The sequence below is a fragment of the Herpailurus yagouaroundi genome, unplaced genomic scaffold, assembly GCF_014898765.1.
Source record: "Herpailurus yagouaroundi ecotype Mexico unplaced genomic scaffold, PumYag 159, whole genome shotgun sequence".
Taxonomy (NCBI): Eukaryota; Metazoa; Chordata; class Mammalia; order Carnivora; family Felidae; genus Herpailurus; species Herpailurus yagouaroundi.
In genome coordinates, this window is record NW_024412400.1 from 76224195 (window position 1) to 76238986 (window position 14792).

The 14792-nt window shown below is 42.8% G+C and overlaps 1 protein-coding gene and 1 long non-coding RNA gene across 3 annotated transcripts in view; one reads left to right on the forward strand and one right to left on the reverse strand.

The window, feature by feature from the left end:
- LOC121034073 (uncharacterized) overlaps positions 1-14792 on the reverse strand; it is a 37151-nt gene that overhangs the window by 6661 nt on the left and 15698 nt on the right. The window lies entirely within an intron of this gene.
- LOC121034072 (5-hydroxytryptamine receptor 3E-like) lies at positions 2887-10679 on the forward strand. Its single transcript, XM_040480919.1, has 8 exons — positions 2887-3275; positions 5224-5390; positions 8027-8136; positions 8305-8474; positions 8799-8959; positions 9305-9509; positions 9681-9896; positions 10022-10679. Exons 1-8 carry the CDS (start codon positions 3209-3211, stop codon positions 10249-10251), a joined length of 1326 nt encoding a protein of 441 aa, XP_040336853.1. The 5' UTR covers positions 2887-3208; the 3' UTR covers positions 10252-10679.

Consider the following 14792-nt stretch of genomic DNA (forward strand, 5'->3'; position numbering starts at 1 on the left):
CTCTAGTTGATATACATATTATACTGAGCAAGGAACAAACTGAACAAACCACCAAAGTGGTTAAGAAACTCAACTCCCAGCAATTACAGCTCAGTTTATAAAGCATAAATGCAGAAGTGCATTTTCTATTGTGGATTGGTTACTAGAAACTTACATTCTCTTTTATTGCAAGTTTACTTTGTAGCTGATTAGCTATGAAGCTTCTTTTTTTTTTTAAGTAAGCTCTATGCCCAGTGTGGGGCTTGAACTCACCACCCCAAGATCAAGAGTTCCATGCTCCACCAACTGAGCCATCCGGCACCCCATGGCTAAGAGGCTTTAAGGTCATGCTGACATGAAGAAATCTTAACTTTTGTTTAAGGTCAGAGTAAGCATCTGGGGGAAGCAGGACAGTTTCAGGTTTTGGTTGCATGATTATGAGTTTTTGGTCTAGGAGTATATTCAAACTGTGGTCTCCATTTTGGTTTTCTTTAGCAGTTCCAAATAATAAAAGATTAAAGAAATATCAGAAGCCACAATGAAGAACAGTATAAGAAAGAAAAGAAAGAAAGAAAGGAAGGAAGGAAGGAAGGAAGGAAGGAAGGAAGGAAGGAAGGAAGGAAGGAAGGAAGGAAGGAAGGGGGTGCCTGGGTAGCTCAGTTGGTTAAGCATCCGACTTTGGCTCAGGTCATGATCTCGCAGTTCGTGGGTTCAAGTCCCGCATTGGGATCTGTGCTGACAGCTCAGAGCCTGGAGCCTGCCTCAGATTCTGTGTCTCCCTCTCTACCCCTCCCCCGCTCATGCTCTGTCTCTGTCTCTCAAAAATAAATAAAAATGTTTTAAAAAAAAATTTTTTTAGGGGCGCCTGGGAGGCTCAGTCAGTTGAGTGTCCGACTTCGGCTCAGGTCATGATCTCACGGTCCGTGAGTTCGAGCCCCGCGTCGGGCTCTGTGCTGACAGCTCAGAGCCTGGAGCCTGTTTCAGATTCTGTGTCTCCCTCTCTCTCTGCCCCTCCCCCGCTCATGCTCTGTCTCTGTCTCTGTCTCTGTCTCTCTCTCTCTCTCTGTCAAAAATAAACATTAAGGGGCGCCTGGGTGGCGCAGTCAGTTAAGCGTCCGACTTCAGCCAGGTCACGATCTCGCGGTCCGTGAGTTCGAGCCCTGCGTCAGGCTCTGGGCTGATGGCTCGGAGCCTGGAGCCTGTTTCCGATTCTGTGTCTCCCTCCCTCTCTGCCCCTCCCCCGTTCATGCTCTGTCTCTCTCTGTCCCAAAAATAAACGTTGAAAAAAAATAAATAAATAATTAAAAAAATAAACATTAAAAAAATTTTTTTTTTAAAGAAAGAAAGGGAGGAAGGGAGGGAGGGAAGAAGGAAAGGGGAGAGAGAAAGTAAGGAAGGAAGAAGGAGGCAGGGAAAGAGAGAAAAGAACCAAATAGATTGGTTTCTTAAAAGAACCAGAAACAACTTACAGAAACAAAAAATATGTCACTGCAATTGAAAACTCAGTGGAAAATTAGAGGATAGTTTAAATACAATAGAGAAGGATGCCTGGGCATCTCTCGGCTAAGTGTCCGACTTCAGCTCAGGTCATGATCTCTGGTTCATGAGTACAAGCCCACGTCCGGCTCTGTGCCAACAGCTCGGAGCCTGGGGCCTGCTTCGGATTCTGTGTCACCCCCTCTCTCTGCCCCTCCCCTGCTCATGCTCTCTTTCTCTCTCTCAAAAATAAATAAACATTTAAAAAAATAAAATTAAAAAACAAATACAATAGAGAAGGAAATCTGTTACCTGGAAAGTAGTGTGAAAGAATTACTAGGGACACAGATAAAGGGGTGCAAAATATGAAAGAGGGATATGTTAGGCAGAAAAATCATCCTCCAAGGATGGCCACATCCTAATCGCTAGCACCTGTGAATATGTTATACAGAAAAGGGGGAATTAAGGTCACAGATGGAATTAAATTGGCTAATTGGCTAACCCTGAGATAGGGAGCGTGTCCTGGATTATCCAGGTGGGCCCACTGTAATCACAGGGGTTCTTTTTTTTTTTATAATTATTTATTTATTTTTTTATTTTTTTTAACGTTTATTTATTTTTGAGACAGAGAGAGGCAGAGCATGAACGGGTAGGGGCAGAGAGAGAGGGAGACACAGAATCGGAAGCAGGCTCCAGGCTCTGAGCCATCAGCCCAGAGCCTGACGCGGGGCTCGAACTCAGGGACCGGGAAGTCGTGACCTGAGCTGACGTCGGACGCTTAACCGACTTGGCTACCCGGGCGCCACTCACAGGGGTTCTTAAAAGTGGAAGAGGAGAGAAGAGCATGAGAAGCAGAGATGGTAGTGTGAGAAAGACTTGCCAATGTTGCTGGCTTCAAAGATGGAAAAATGGGACCATGAACCACGAAATGCAGGCAGCCTCTAAAACTGGAAAAGATAATGAATTTGCTCATAGAGACTCCAGAAGGGATGCAGCCCTAGCAAAACATTGATTTTAGCCCAGTGAGACTCATTTCAGACTTCTGGCCTACAGAACTGTAAAATAATAAGTTTGTGCTTCTTAAATTTTTAAAAAATGTCTTATTTATTTTTGAGAGAGAGACAGAATGCGAGCAAGGGAGGGGCAGAGAGCAGGGGAGACACAGAATCTAAAGCAGGTCCCAGGCTCTGAACTGTCAGCACAGAGCCTGACACGGGGCTTGAACCCACAAACCATGAGATCATGACCTGAGCCAAAGTGGGACGCTCAACCAACTGAGCCACTCAGGTGCCCCTGTAAATCTGTGATTTTTTAAAGCCAACTAAGTTTATGATTTGTTACAACAGCAGTAGGAAACTAATATGAGAGGTTAAAAAAGGAAACAATCCAACATAAGTCTAATAAGAGAAAAGGTAGAATATAATATTTTTAAATGGCTGAGAATTTTCCAGAATTGAAGAGATGACTCTTCAGACTGAGAGATCACACAAAGGTCTTAATGTAATACATATCAACTAATCCACAACCATACACATTGTAGTGAAATATATGAGAAAGTCTTAAGAGCAAATGGAACCTCCAGCATGGGCAAGAACAAGACAACCAGAACTCTCTTTCCAGGAAGGTAACAAATGTCAGTGGTCAACTAATGCCATCAGTATTCAAAATCAGACTCTAGGTGTGGCCTGTGCTCCTTTAATCTAGGGATTCCTCGGTGCTGGTACACTCCTGGAGGAGAATTTAGACAAAGAAGATGGAAGGAAGCTGGTTCCACAAAGAGAGATTCCTCTTATTCCTTGCTCTCGGTCTTCTACTTCAAGGTAAGAAAAGGGCAACAACAGGGAAAGAGGCAGAGACTCTCTCTAGTTGAACACCTAGAAACTTCTTTCAAATTTCCAACTCCCAGAGATGATCTAAAATGGGTATTATTATTTCATAACTTTGTTATAATAATGCCTGAATAGAATTTCCTTCTCTGGAAGACAGAAAATATCCTTCCAGGGGCACCTGGGTGGCTCAGTCAGTTAATGACTCTTGATTTTGGCTCAGGTCATGATCTCAAAGTTCATGAGTTCGAGCCCCGCATTGGGCTTTGTGCTGTCCGTGCAGAGCCTGCTTGCAATTCTCTCTCTCCCTCTTTCTCTGCCATCTTCTGCCCCCCCTTCCCCTCTCTCTCCCTCTTCTCTCTCTCTCAAAAATAAACTAAAAAAAATATATCTTTCCAGTGATGTATCATACAGGAACTATTTTTCTTCCCAGGACCCATCCCTAATTGTCTTCTCTTCTGTTTAGACTTAATGTCTATCCATCTTTCTACACACAGGTATAATTCTTTTTCTCTGCAGCTATGAAACCCACTCCATTGTAGCAAAGTGCTCACTTTTAGCCATAACTTCCCCATCCACCTTCAGGATCCAAGTGCTTTAGGTTAGGTAAGATGCCAGAGGGTAGCAAATGGAGAGTGAAAATAGAGTATGCTTCTCTTTCAGGAAGTTAATATAGTATAGTGGAAAGAACATGGGATTTGGAGACAGACAGACCTGGGTTTGAATCTTGGTCCCTCACTTTGCACCTTATGCAACCTTGGGCAAATTGCTTGACTTCCCTGAGCTCCAGTTTCTTCATCTGTAAAATAGGGCATGCCTTGCAGAGTTGTGAGGATTCAATGAGAGAAAGTTAGTAGCATAGTGCCTGCCTGGCATATGATAGGTATCAATAAATGTCGTCTCTCCCCCTTAGGTTGTCATATAACTTCTGGATAAGAGAGCATAGGTAGGGCTAAACCAGAGTCAGCTTTAGAGGTCAGTATAAGGAAGAGGAACAAATTGTACTAACTACTCAGTAGAGAACACTAGAGATGCTCCTCTGGCCACTCACTGGCCATGATCAACAAATGAATATTCATTGTTCATAGAATGATCCAAGGATTTGTCTGAACAGCACTGTGACTTTGGGAATGGATAAGGCTTGATGTCCTTAGCATACAACAATCTCTCTCATTCCAGGCTGTTGTTCCTCTAACAAATTGCTACAATTAGAGAGGGTAGAAAAAAGGGGAAAGCAACAATTCAAAATCCTCAAACTGGAAAAGTGATAGAGGTTGAGCAGCAAAATAGGGAAAAGGAAGTTTGGGGCAGTGAAGGTGAAATTGGTGTGTTCTCTTTGGGGTCCTGGGAATGGAATCCTATCTGATGGCTATCACTGTCCCAGGGGCAGTTTGCATGTAGATTTGGGCATGCTTTGCATGGAAACAGAAACATTAAAAGGGCAGCCAGAGCCCTAACTCAGCTTACCACATTAGCTTCCATCATTTGCCTTCCAGCCCAACCCATCCTCCCTGGCCTTGGAGGGAGGCACCCAGCATCTGGTGATCCTCCTTGGTGATCCTCCTTTCCCAGTCTCCATCTCATCATTGGGGGAATATACTACAGCAGCATCAAACAAACCAGGGTTCAGAGCAAGTCCAGTTTTTGCCTCTTATATTTGGTATATATTTGACCTCAGGGATTTAATTCCTCTTACTGGATCTCAGTTGACTCATTTATTACATAAGGACAAAAATAATTTCTCCTTGATAGGGGCTTGGGAGGATTAAGTGAGGGACTTACTCTGAAGGGCTTAGAGTATACCTGGCACATAATCAATGCTCAATAAATCTTAGCTATCGTTATTATCACAGACTACCCCCAAGATCCTATCATAGGGCCCTCTCACATAGGCAACAGGAGAGTTCTCTCCCTCTCCTCACACATTCTATGTCCTCTACAGGAAGGGGCAGTACTTTCATCATCAACTGCTCAGGGTTCGGCCAGCATGGAGGGTATCCCACTGTTCTGGATTCAGTGTTTGAGCGGAAGGCCTTCCGTCCAGTCACCAACTTCAGCATCCCCACCCTAGTCAACATCTCCTTTACTATGTCTGCCATCCTAGATGTGGTGAGTGCTGACCCCTAGCCCTTAATTTTTTCCCAACCTGGCAAGGGAACCCCAAAAGCTCTTGTCCACATTGCACCTTCCTCCATCACTGCTAAATGTCATTTGCCCAGTGGGGATCTCAAAGAAGCTCTGTCTGGTTTAACAGGATGTGGTACAACAGCACATAGAAGAGAATTTCTTTTCTTTCTCACCCAGTGATTCTCTACCCTGGCCATATACCACTGTTCAGTCTCCACTCCCAGAGATTCCGATTGGATGGAACCTAGACTTCAGTAGTTTTAAGCTCCTCAAGTGATTCTAAGATACAGCCAGGATTGAGAAGCACTACTCTAATCCAGCCCTGTTGTGAATTCTCCCACACATGGGAGAATTAAGCTTTTCAATTAAGCTGTTTCAATTAAGCTTTTGTCCTTGACCTACATGTTGACCTTGATCACAGCACCACTTTTACATACATTGGGAGTTGGTAGACAAAAATGAGGAGTAGGAGGGGCACCTGGGTGGCTCAGTTGGTTAGGCTGCTGACTTTTGATTTTGGCTCAGGTCATGATCTCACGGTTTGTGGGTTCAAGGCTGGTGTCTGGTTCTGTACTATCAGTGCAGAGCCTTCTTGGAATCCTCTCTCTCCACTTTCTCTGTCCCTGCCCCCCCCCCCCCCCCCCCCGCACCCCCTTTTTTTATTTCCAAAAAAAAAAAAAACAAAAAAAAAAAAAAATGGGGAGTGGGAGGGATGGACAGACTTCTTACCCACATCATACTAGAAACCGGAAATTCTTTTGGCAGGATGAACATCTACAGCTCTTGTCATCATTCCTGTGGCTGGAAATGGTATGGCTAATACCCTTTATTCTCTCCCTTCATTTACATTCAGAAAGGATTTTAAACAAAGATATAATTATGACCTTTACGTACCTAACAACGTATCTTTGAAACACATGAGGGAGAAATGGAAAAATCTACAATCATGGTGAGAGGCTTCAATATACTGGTTTCAAAAATCAAGTAGAAAAAGAATAAAAAACATTGTGATTTTTAACAGCACAATTAGGAAACTTGACTTAATAAACATCAAACTTTGTACCAACGAAAATGCATAATCTTTTCTGATACAAATGCAATATTTTCCCACACTGACGAAGATCTCAACAAACTCAAAAAAGCAGAAATTATCTAGACCACACTCTGATCACGATACAAGAAAATGAAACTAACTGGGAAAAGACAGCCCTCCCCCCAGAAAGCCTTATTTCTTGGGAATTTAAAACTAAACTTCCCCCAAAAATTAAGCTTCCAAATACCTTGGGCTAAAGTAAAAATAAAACAATTAAATAGAAATTGCAAAATAATTAGAAACAAAGAGCCTACACATGAAAATCTATGAATATAGCCAAAGTATAACTCAGTGGAAATTTTGTATCTTAAGTGTATTAATAAGAAAACAAGAGGGGAAAAAATGAAAGTAAATGAATTAAGTTTCCAATTTGAAAAGCTTGGTTAAAGAGAAGGAGAGAGGAGGGGAATAATACTAATAATCACCTAATCTTGCTCTCAAAGTGCAGTTCCCAGATGGGCAGCACCAGTTGATTGCACCACCTGGAAATCTAGAAATGCACATCATCTTGGGTCCCACCCAGTGTAACCAACCATCCCAGCATACCCAAGACTGAGGAATTCTCAGGACATGGAATTTCCAATGCTAAAACCAGCAAAATGCTGGGCAAATCAGGATGAGTTAGTCACATCACCTATTGAATCAGAATCTATATAGTTCAATATGATCCCCAGGTGTTTTATATGCAAAGCAAGACTTGGGAAGCACTGATCTAGTACAAAGTTTTATTTAATGTGCATAGAGCCTCCCTTCCGTTCTGGCTGTGGTTCTACAAACTGCAGTTGCTGTTGAAAGTACCCTGAGACTAGACAAGCCCACCCAGAATTGGACAATCCTTGAAAACGGTTCCCAAAGAAGGTTGCCAGACTTGGAAAAGAGGGTTTGGAAAGGTCATCCCAAAGACAAGAGAGGGTGGTACCTGGCACCTGCCAACCAAAGGAAGACCATGAAGTCTCTTGCTTCAAAGAACCCAAGAGCTTGTCCAAGGTCTCCTTGCAATAAAGACTGGTGAAAGGGGTCTGGGAGACAGTTGAAGGCATGCTAGATACTAATACATAATACCTATGAACATTACAGTTTCAAAATTCATTGATATGCTTTATTTCATTTGATACCTACTAATCCCCTTATTTTACACTAAGGAAATTCTAGCTCAGAGAGGCTAAGTTACTGATCTTTCAGCTCTAAATCTCATTCCTACTGAAGAAAAAATAGTGTTTCTCTAATCACCAGTAATTTCTCACAGAAATGGAAAAAAGAGAGGAATCAAAGTTTATGAAGAAATGAACACAGAGAGCTTCAAGTCTATTTGTAATTCTTATTTCTTAAAAAAAGAAAGCCAAAGTAAATTTATCAAAATATTGACTCCACAAAGTTGAGTGATAGAAACCTGTTTATTATTTTATATACTTTTTTATGTGCTTGAAATATTTCATAACTTTTTTTAAGAAAAATCAAAGGACAGAAAAAAAAATAGCCTTAATTTCTATCAGGCTCTCTCACCTCTCCTCCACCTGGGCTCTAGGTCTGGGATAACCCATTTATCAGATGGAACCCAGAGGAGTGTGAGGGCATCACGAAGATCAGTGTGGCAACCAAGAACCTATGGCTCCCAGACATTTTCATCATTGAGTTGTACGTATTAAGGGCTGGGAAGAGCCAGAGGGAAGCCCCATTTTCTGGAATCAGTAGAATTTACAATCTGCCATTGGAGACACTAAAAGTGGTATTAGATGGATGAGAAATAACCAGAAAGGTAAAAGAAAAACAAAGCACCTGCATCCCACTTCATCTCTCTTACAGCATGAATGTGGATAAGACCCCAAAAGGCCTCACAGCATATGTGAGTAATGAAGGTCGCATCAGATATAAGAAACCCATGAAGGTGACCAGCATCTGTAACCTGGACATCTTCTACTTCCCTTTTGACCAGCAGAACTGCACCCTCACCTTTAGTTCATTCCTTTACACGGGTGAGTTGCTGTGGGGGCTCAGGGATGTGGGTGAATGAGAGCAACCGATTAAACAACAGAAAATAAAATATAAAGAAATTATGAATAAATGGTGACTAAGGTGTATGGGTAGAGCAAAAATTAGGGCTCTTATGGATGTTTAAATATTTTCCATAAAGGGAAAATCCAAGCCTGTCTTGTTGATTACCATTCCTAGCTCTTGCAAACTTTCTGCCATAATAGTAGGTACTCAAAAATACATGTTGAATGAAGATGAAAAAAGAGAATGTAGTTGAATCAACAGGAAACCGTATCCTTGGGAAATGATCTGGATCTCCCTTTCAGTGGAGAATATGTTGCTGGGCATGGAGAAAGAAGTGTGGGAAATAGCAGACACATCCCGGGATATCGTTCAAACCCATGGAGAGTGGGAGCTCCTAGGCATCAACAAGGCCACCCCAAAGATGTCCGTGGGCACCAGCCTATACGATCAGATCATGTTCTACGTGAGTTCAGAGGTCCTTGATTTTTCCTTTCTTTCTTGCTTCTACCCTTGCCTAGAATCTCCACCAAATGGGTATTTCTCAAGTTTCAGGGTTTCTCAGTTTTACTTCTGCCAGATTCAAACCTTTCCTCTTGGCTGCCCAGCCACATTCTTTTTCCTAAAGCTCACTGCTCTGGCCTAACTTGTCACTGGCAGTCTCTATACTTATTTATGAAGCTGCATTCTACACAGCTATATATCTCAGGGTGATATCAGACCAAAAAGGAAGGCAGAGACATAAACAATCACTACTATTCCTGGCAGCTTCCAAATCCCTTATCCACTTCCCTTTCTTTCCTCCCCCAAGGTGGCCATCAGGCGCAGGCCCAGCCTCTACATCATAAACCTTCTGGTGCCCAGTGGCTTTCTGGTTGCCATCGATGCCCTCAGCTTCTACCTGCCAGCAGAAAGTGGAAATCGTGCCCCATTCAAGATAACCCTTCTGCTGGGTTACAATGTCTTCCTGCTCATGATGAATGAGTTACTACCCACCAATGGCACCCCCCTCATCAGTATGGCATCTCCAGCCTTAGGAAAAATAAGGGTGGGGAGGATTGACTGAACTAGCTCAAGGGAGAGAGATATACTGGGAAAATGAGGCCCTAAGCCTGCCAGGGTGGGATTGGAAGAGAGAAGCCCTAGGTGGTGCCTCTGACCCACATGTAGGCCTACCTTCCCTGCAGGTGTCTACTTTGCCCTGTGTCTGTCCCTGATGGTGGTCAGCCTGCTGGAGACCATTTTCATCACCTACTTGCTGCACCTGGCTACCAGCCAGCCCCCACCCATGCCTCAGTGGCTCCATTCTCTGATCCTCTACTGCACCAGCCCAACAAAGTGCTGCCCCACTGCACTCCAGAAGAGAAATAAAGCCATGGGCCTCCCCCCTGCCCACCTGCCTGGTAAGGAGATTCAGCACTGCCCACATTTCTTCCCACACAGCCATTTATCTGCTCCTATCTCCTTCCCTATTCCTTCCACCCCAGGTGAACTTCATGGCCTATGCTGAGTCTCTATCTCTCTGTAGGTGTGAAGGAGCCAGTGGAGTTAGTGGGGAAGATGCCAGGTTCCAGAGAGACAGAGTTAAATGGGTGTCCTGGGTCAACAAAGGCCCAGCAGGAAGATGAGACTCAGAAGCAGCACTTGGTCGACCTGTGGGTGCAGTTCAGCCACATGATGGACACCCTGCTCTTCCGCCTCTACCTGCTCTTCATGACCACCTCCGTGGTCACAGTCATCGTCCTCTGGAACACCTAGGCATGATATCTATTTGCTCCTGCAGATCCCACCCAGAGCTGCTTCTGGCTTCCAGAGACCAGCCAGGTCTTTGCCCTTTGTTGAGTATCGACTATCACAGCCCAAAGATGACCCATTCCCTGCTGCATTCCAGGCATCTCAATCCAGCCCCACTGATCAGTCTCAACCCAACTCTAGACATTTTCCTCTTGTATCTGTATTCTGTTGGCTCCCCTTAGTCCTCTCATGAAGTTCTACGATCCCCTTATATCTTCTGCATAGCAGTCCCACCTCCTCTGCTTCCTTACTTGTCCCAATAAATCATTCTTCAGAGACCTCTGGTTCTTTGTCATGTTTTGAGGTAGAAACTTAACTATTCATAACTGATAGTTTCAAAATATCACCTGTGCATCCCTCTGCCTGTGACAGCATTTTGATCTCACAACGGACGATCCTCTTACCTTCAAGTCCAATGTGACAGTTGTCCTGTCTGGAAAGTTTTAATTTTCTTGGACATTTTTAAAGACATATGTCTTACTTGTAGACTCTTTTATTCATCTTTTTCATTATTGTACAGGAGCTCTGCAGAGATATTGCAGGTTAGGTTCCAGACCACCACAATGAAGCAAATGTCACAATAAAATGAGTCAATGAGTTTTTTGGTTTCCCAGTAGATATAAAAGTTATGTTTACACTATATTGTAGTCTATTGAGTGTGGAACAGCATTCTATCTAAAAAACATGTACATACTTTAATTTAAAAATACTTTATTGCTGGTGCACCTGGGTGGTTCAGCCAGTTGAGCATTCGACTCTTGATTTTGGTTCAGGTCACGATCTCATGGTTAGTGGGTTCAAGCTCTGCATCAGGCTCTGTGCTGACAGCCCGGAGCCTGCTTGGGATTTCTCTCTCTCCCTCCCTCTCTGCCCCTCCCCTCACTCACACACTCTCTCTCTCTCTCTCTTTCAAAACAGATAAATAAACATTTAAAAAATAAAAATACTTTATTACTAAAAAATGCTAACCATCCTCAGCTTTCAGCAAGTTGTAATCTTTTGGCTTTGGAGGGTCTTGCCTCCAAGTTGAGGGCTGCTGACTGCTCGGGGTGATGGTTGCTGAAGGCTGTGATAGATGCGGCAATTTCTTAAAGACAATAATGAAGTTTGCCACATCAATTGACTCTTCCTTTCACAACAATTTCTCGGTAGCACATGATACTGTTTGATAGCATTTAGCCCCCAGTGGAACTTCTTTCAAAATTGGAGTCAGTCCTCTCAAATCCTGAGTTTATGTAATATTCTAAATTCTTTGTTGTCATCTCCACAATCTTCACAGCATCTTCACCAGCAGTAGGTTCCATTTCAAGAAAACACTTTCTCTGCTCATTAGTAAGAAGCAACTCCTCATCAGTTGGTTATATCATGAGATCACAGCAATTTAGTCCCATCTTCAGGCTCCACTTCTAATTCTAGTTCTCTTGCTATTTCCACTACACCTGCAGTGACTTCCTCCACTGAAGTCTTGAACCCCACAATGTCAACCATAAGTGTTGGAATCAACCTCTTTCAAACTGTTGTTAGGAAGTAATGTATTTTGACCTCTTCCCATGAACCACAAATATTCTTAATGGCATCTAGAATGGTGAATTCTTTCCAGAAGGTTTTCTATTTACTTTGCCCAGATCCATCAGAGCAATCATTTCCATAGCAGCTATAGCTTTATGAGATGTATCTCTTAAATAATATGGCTTGAAAGTCAAAGTTAGTCTTTGATCCATGGGCTGAAGAATGGATGTTGTGTTACCAGGCAAGAATACAATATCAATCTCATTAGAGCTCTTGGATGACCACATGTATTATCAATGAGCAGTAACATTTTGAAAGAAATATTGTTTTCTGAGCAGTAGGTCTCAAGGGTGGGCTTAAAACATTCAGTAAACCATAATAGATAAATAGATGTGCTGTAATCCAGGCTTTGTTTTTCCATTTACAGAGCACAAGTACAGTAAATTTAGCATAATTCTTAAAGGCCCTAGGATTTTTGGAATGGTAAATGAGAATTGGCCTCAACTTAAAGTCACCAGCTGCATTAGCCTCTAATAAGAGAGTCAGTCTATTCTTTGAAGCCAGGCATTGACTTTTCCTCTCTAGCCATGAGAGTTCTAGATAGCATCTTCTTCCAATATGATGTTGTTTCCTCTACCTTGAGAACATGCTGTTTAGTGTAGTCACCTTCATTAATTATCTTAGCTAGATCTTCTGGATAACTTACTGCAGCTTTTACATCAGTACTTGCTGCTTCACCTTATATGTTTATGTTATGGAGACGTCTTCTTTCCTTAAACATCATGAAGCAACCTCTGCCAGCCTCACGCTTTTCTGCTGCAGCCTCCTCACCTCTCTCAGGCTGCATAGAATTGAGGAGAGTTAGGGGCTTGCTCTGGATTAGGCTTTGGCTTAAAGGAATGCTGTGGCTGATTTGATCTTCTATCCAGACCACTAAACTTGCTCCATATCAGCAATAAGGCTGTTTTACTTTCTTATCATTCATGTATTCACTGGAGTAGCACTTTTAATTTCCTTTAAGCACTTTTCCTTTGCATTCACAATTTGAACAACTGGTGCAAAAGGCCCAGATTTTGGCAAGTCTCAGCTACTGACATGCCTTCCTCACTAAGCTGAATCATTTCTAGCTTTTGGTCTAAAGTGAGAGACGTGTGACTCTTCCTTTCACTTGAACACTTAGAAGCCATTGTAGGGTTATTAACTGGCCTAATTTCAATATTGTCGTGTCTGACATAATAGGGAAGACTGAGGAAAGGGAGAAAGATGGGGGAATAGCCAGTTGGTGGAACACACACATTTATTAAGTTTGCCATCTTATATGGGCACAGTTTGTAGCACCCACAACATCAAAGATCACTAATTATAACATCAACATCAAAGATCACTAATCACAGATCACCATAAAAAATATAATAAAAAAGCTTGAAATATTGAGAGAATTACCAAAATGTGACACAGAGCCATGAAATGAGCAAATGCTGTTTGAAAATGGTGTTGATTTGGGGTGCCTGGGTGGCTTAGTTGGTTGAGTGTCCAAAATCAGCTCACGTCATGATCTCATGGTCTGTGGGTTTGAGCCCTGCATAGGCTCTGTGCTGACAGCTCAGAGCCTGGAGCCTGCTTCTGATTCTGTCCCTCCCTCTCTCTCTGCCCCTCCCCACTTGCAGTCTCCCTCTCTCTCTCAAAAAATAAATAAACACGGGGCGCCTGCGTGGCGCAGTCGGTTAAGCGTCCGACTTCAGCCAGGTCACGATATCGTAGTCCATGAGTTCGAGCCCCGCGTCGGGCTCTGGGCTGATGGCTCAGAGCCTGGAGCCTGTTTCTGATTCTGTGTCTCCCTCTCTCTCTGCCCCTCGCCCGTTCATGCTCTGTCTCTCCCTGTCCCAAAAATAAATAAACGTTGAAAAAAAAAAACAATTAAAAAATAAATAAATAAATAAATAAACATTAAAATAATTTTTTTAATAAAAAAAGAAAATAGTGTTGATAGACTTGCTTAATGCAGGGCTGCCACAAACCTTCAGTTTTTTTTTCAATATATGAAGTTTATTGTCAAATTGGTTTCCATACAACACGCAGTGCTCATCCCAACAGGTGCCCTCCTCACTACCCATCACCCACCCTCCCCACCCTCCCACCCCCCATCAACCCTCAGTTTGTTCTCAGTTTTTAAGAGTCTCTTATGCTTTGGCTCTCTCCCACTCTAACCTCCTTTTTTTTTTCCTTCCCCTCCCCCATGGGTTTCTGTTAAGTTTCTCAGGATCCACATAAGAGTGAACACATATGGTATCTGTCTTTCTCTGTATGGCTTATTTCACTTAGCATCACACTCTCCAGTTCCATCCATGTTGCTACAAAGGGCCATATTTCATTCTTTCTCATTGCCACATAGTATGCCATTGTGTATATAAACCACAATTTCTTTATCCATTCATCAGTTGATGGACATTTAGGCTCTTTCCATCATTTGGCTATTGTTGAGAGTGCTGCTATAAACATTGGGGTACAAGTGCCCTTATGCATCAGCACTCCTGTATCCCTTGGGTAAATTCCTAGCAGTGCTATTGCTGGGTCATAGGGTAAGTCTATTTTTAATTTTTTGAGGAACCTCCACACTGTTTTCCAGAGTGGCTGCACCAATTTGCATTCCCACCAACAGTGCAAGAGGGTTTCCGTTTCTCCACATCCTCTCCAGCATCTATGTCTCCTGATTTGTTCATTTTAGCCACTCTGACTGGCGTGAGGTGATATCTGAGTGTGGTTTTGATTTGTATTTCCCTGATGAGGAGCGATGTTGAGCATCTTTTCATGTGCCTGTTGGCCATCTGGATGTCTTCTTTAGAGAAGTGTCTATTCATGTTTTCTGCCCATTTCTTCACTGGGTTATTTGTTTTTCGGGTGTGGAGTTTGGTGAGCTCTTTATAGATTTTGGATACTAGCCCTTTGTCCGATATGTCATTTGCAAATATCTTTTCCCATTCCGTTGGTTGCCTTTT

Excerpts from the sequence above, each read along its gene's own strand:
- LOC121034072 (XM_040480919.1), top strand. The coding sequence starts at position 3,209 with ATGGAAGGAAGCTGGTTCCACAAAGAGAGATTCCTCTTATTCCTTGCT. Across the intron at positions 8,137-8,304 it reads GACATTTTCATCATTGAGTT|CATGAATGTGGATAAGACCC; the intron begins GTACGTATTAAG and ends TCTCTCTTACAG. Across the intron at positions 8,475-8,798 it reads TAGTTCATTCCTTTACACGG|TGGAGAATATGTTGCTGGGC; the intron begins GTGAGTTGCTGT and ends TCTCCCTTTCAG.